The following is a 4,518-nucleotide window of genomic DNA, read 5'->3' on the forward strand; positions in this document are numbered from 1 at the left end:
ACCCCTCGGTGGTCGGTCCGACCGGTCATCAAGGGGTCTCTCACCTCCCAATGACCGGTCGGACCGGCCATTGAGGGGTCTCACACCTCTCGATGACTGGTTGGACCGGCCATCGAGGGGTCTCATACCTCTCGATGACTGGTTGGACCGGCCATTGAGGGGTCTCATAGTAGTTCAATTTGACACTTGCATGGCGTAAAGGTGGATCACCGTATCGGAGTCGTGCGGAATAGATGAAAATATCATGGACTCATTTCCCTCTTTGAGGGCTTGGCATGATCATGTTGACCTTGAGACCGAGCGTCGTCGCAGGATGCTCGAGTGATTACAGCATGTTGCTGAAGTTGTACCCCCTAGGCCTCTGCCGCCTCCAACCTCATCAAACACAGCAGCAGCGGGGTACCATCTACTCCAACTCCGGCCTCTGTGGCCCTCCTTGTTGTGGCCAGTCACTCCTTCGCAAAATCCTGGCTGTCACAGATAACAACACCCCACCACCATTGATTGTCTCTCCTCGTTCCTCCCTTGCGCCCGGTCCAGGCGGACGCAACAAGGTCTCCGAACTCGGCAAAGGCGTGCCCCTCCATCTCCTTCCCCGCTTGCAGACTCTAAATTGTTGGGTTCAAGGCCGGCCGTACCAAGCTCTTCTATCTTGCTAACTCCATCAATCCTGCCGAGCTGGCCGACAACCATCCTGTCAGGAAAGACGACCTTGTCATTGTCGAGGCTGATCTCGGCAAGTTTGTACGCGACCATGTCTTGATCAAGCAGGTCGTCAAGTTCCAGACCCGGCAGCAGGAACTACTTCAAGACCTGCCGACCAACGGTATCACCCCACTTTGGGCCCCGCTGCTGGAATCCTTGACCATGCTATTGTCACTGCAACCGCTCTCTCCCGAGTCCCACCAATACATAACAGGCCGTTGATTGCCATTGATATGGTTGATGAAGCAGCTTCTGCTTTGCAAGCTACAAGAGACAGTCAACCAGAAGCTCTCAACAGACTCGAGTTTGAGAAGCATGAGATAGAAGTTGAAGCCCACACCTTGGCTAAGGAAAAAGGAAGTGTAACAATTCGCTGGCGCTGTCGCGCGACCGCTGATTGGCTCGGTCACCCAGCTAAATCTCTCCTGTCTGCTGTTGCCTAAGGTCAACCTTTGCTCTAATGGCAGTTAAACAGGATCTGCAGATGGCGCCCCTTTACACCCCTAAATCGGATCACAAACAAACAAGTCGCATGAGGCTGATGATCTGAGAAGACCTGTCAAAGCTGCTAAACCTTCTTGTGCACCCTGTCTGATTAAGATTTCCCTCTCAAGGTCCCTCCCTCTGATATATTCTAAAACTTCATATTTACTTGTCATTGGAATTGGTTACATATTTGTAAACAAATTGATAATTTTATACCCAAGGAAAGACAACAACAAAGCTTTTGGATTTCTCCTAGATTTTTTCTTGCAGGTTTCTTAGTTTTTTTTTTTGCTCTATGTAGTGTGGTTTGATTGACTGCAATAAATGTGTGTATGTACTCAAATCATATGGAGAATAAATAGCAAATCCAAGATAAAGACTTTTTTCATATGACTGCCGCAACCTACATATATATATTTCCCTCTATAAGAACTTGCATCAATAAAATCAGGTTTAATTCACGAAAAAATCAAAATAAATTCAATGTGCCATAGAAAGTTTGAGTCTAACAGCACACTTGATCTATCAGTTAGCAAGAGACAGGATAATCAATCTGTAGTGAAATGCATGAAAACTTTGACTCATTGAGGACAGAAAGGACAGGTTAAAAGTTAAACCACTTCTTCAACCAATGATTTTAGGGTTTGTTTGCTTTAATCTTCAGAAATTATCAAACATAATGGAAAATTGTAGAAACCAAGGCATCCCCAAAAGTTTGGTGACACCAAAACATTTGTTTTTGAAATTAAATGGTTTACACTTAATGCCACATATTGACACATTTTAGTGTGAAAATAAAGACTAGGTGAGATTAATAGTGATTGGCAAGGTTCTTACTGATCAGTGATGTGCATGGTAAGATGGGGAATAAATGATCTTAGAAAGATTCTTGCTGGACCCCTGACATTGCATTGGCAAAGCTGTCTTGGCCTTATCTTAATCTAGCTACATAGACATGGTATAGATGTGGTGCCTGGGGGTGCTCATTCCAACGTGTGGGTGGGGTGCAGCTGGATGTGGGGTGTGATTTCTTTGAGCGGCAAAGCCGCTTTGCGCTTAATGTGTGTCTCTTGGGATGCTTTGCAACAGTCTGGCCAGCTTTCAAATCATTTTGGACTATAAAATCTGGTTAGCCTGTCAAGGGGAGGGATGATTGAAAGTGGGAGGCTGTTCATTTAGTTTGCAGCGGCAAAGCCGCCTTGGCCTCTAGTATCACATGAAATCAAGACCAACTGTTCACATTTGATTCAAAAAATTGGAATTGGATGACAACATTTGAGGGACAAGAGACTCTTTATTGCAAGACCTAGCAAAGAGCTGGCACTGCACTATGGTCCATGAACTGCCTACCAATCAAAATGACTGTTCAAAGTTGGCATGGCTATTGAGAAGAAACCTCAGGGCCTTTGTACCCAAACGTCCAAGAGATCAGTTCTTTATCACTGCAAAAAAAACTGTGTCAACTGTGAGCAGTTGACATGCGGTAACTCTGAGGAAGCTTGTGGTGTTACACCAGCCTTACTCAAGGTTTGAATCAACCCAAGCTTTAATGCACAGTCACTGTGCACCTTGCACAGTGACTGTGCCAACAAAGAAACTTCTGCATTCAGGTGGAGTTAAAATGGCAGCTTGGCTTGTGTATCCTGCATGTCAACTGCAAGCAGTTGACCAAGTTTTTTTTGCAATGTATGGATCACGTTTCATTGTGCATTTGCAGACTTTCATTTCACGTTACAAGCTAATTTTTGAAGCATAGTCAAGGCACATTATAGGTAACAATTGGCTTGGAGACAGGAAATGATCTCAAGTAAGACAGTTAATATGGTGGATAATACTCTACATGGCTTTTTTAACTAATTGGAGATAAGACACTTCACTGATTGATGAAGGTGAGAGCAAAGATTCTTCAGTTTGGACTGGGGGGAACACAGTAGCCAGCATGTCAAAAGACTTTGTAGCTGAACTCAGCAGTCAGGAGTTTGCCAGTTACCTTTTGTATTTCCCATTCGGGGTTGATGGCATCATTGAGGACCTGAGAGGCTCGTAAATTTTGCTTGATCGCTGCAAATCCGAGCTCAATTGGATTTAACTCCGGGCAATACGGTGGGAGGAACAAAAGCCATACCCCAGCTGCCTCACAAAGGTCCCGGACTCGTTTGCCTTGGTGGACAGTGGCATTGTTGCATCCCAGAACGGAGTTATAATCCGGGTAGCAATTCATCTGAGGGAGCTGAAGTGTGGAGTCAGCTAGGCAGACCAAGCAAAGTAAGACCATTTCCTCCGACTTACCAAGTCGTATTTGAGGAAATGTTCAAATTTACACCCGTTGAATGTTTTGGTGGTTGTTGTGAGTGCCACGAGTCCTTCCATTGAGATTGCGGCAAGTAAACTGAGACGGAGCGGATTCTGATTGATGAAAAACCGAGCCGCGGGCGTCCTTCGAGACAACCTGGCATACGATCGCAGCAGGTCATTATCGCAGAATGAGCTTTCATCTGCCCAAGGAAATGAATCTTAATCAGTTGTTTTGAGAGAAATAGCAGAGACGAAAAGGATTACTTGCCTGTGAAGACCTAGAAGTCTGCAGGGAAGAATTCCATCTGCTGGAAAAGGTATACTTGCGAAGAAGTGATTTACGGATGTTTCGGGTTTTGGGTTTCTTCAAGGTGATTGACAGTCGCTGGACGAGGTTTTGGTGGACCGTCTCAACGCATAGAAGGGTTCCGCTGGAGTCATAGAGTCGTTCTTGGATTTCGGCCAAGAACAAGCCGGGCTCTGATCAAACAAGTTCAACAATGTACTCACACTCGTCGTTGGTGAGTGTGCTCGGTCGGCCCCGGGCCTTGTGCTCGTCCGGATCCTTTACGGCGCAGCGAGTTTCTTTGAATAGGTGTAGCCAGCGAGAGAATGAATGCCAAGAGACCAAAAGACTCAGCAACCAACAGATCTCCGCCAAACTGATCCCCTGGAGAGCCATCCGGACCACTGCAATCTTGGTTGCCGGTGCATACGGTCGGAAAGCCATTGGATTGGTGGTGGAGGCTGCGGTGTTGAGTCGAAAACGTGAGGCAGAAGCCGGAATGGTAGGGGGGGATCAGGCTGTTGACCAACCTGGATATTGCCATTGACACAGCTGAGTATTGATGACGTCACAATCCCTATGCTGTGGGCAGCACGGGAAGATTGCTTCATCTTGAACTTGTGCTGTGCCCGATAACCACATAACTTTACCGCTTGAACTTCTTCACAAAGTCCAAGCAATAAGCAAAAGACAATATTGTGTTTTTAAGAAAGCTTGGACGGATGGTCCTTCTTGCTGTGCAAAAA

General features: G+C 46.1%; 1 protein-coding gene across 1 annotated transcript; it reads left to right on the forward strand.

The window, feature by feature from the left end:
* Positions 1 to 281: 281 nt before the first annotated feature.
* PtA15_10A431 (uncharacterized protein) lies at positions 282 to 927 on the forward strand (the record flags this gene model as incomplete). Its single annotated transcript, XM_053160606.1, has 2 exons — positions 282 to 575; positions 628 to 927. The coding sequence occupies 2 exons, from the start codon at positions 282 to 284 to the stop codon at positions 925 to 927; spliced, it is 594 nt and encodes a 197-aa protein (XP_053024563.1).
* Positions 928 to 4,518: the final 3,591 nt, after the last annotated feature.

The sequence above is a fragment of the Puccinia triticina genome, chromosome 10A, assembly GCF_026914185.1.
Source record: "Puccinia triticina chromosome 10A, complete sequence".
NCBI classification, from domain to species: Eukaryota; Fungi; Basidiomycota; class Pucciniomycetes; order Pucciniales; family Pucciniaceae; genus Puccinia; species Puccinia triticina.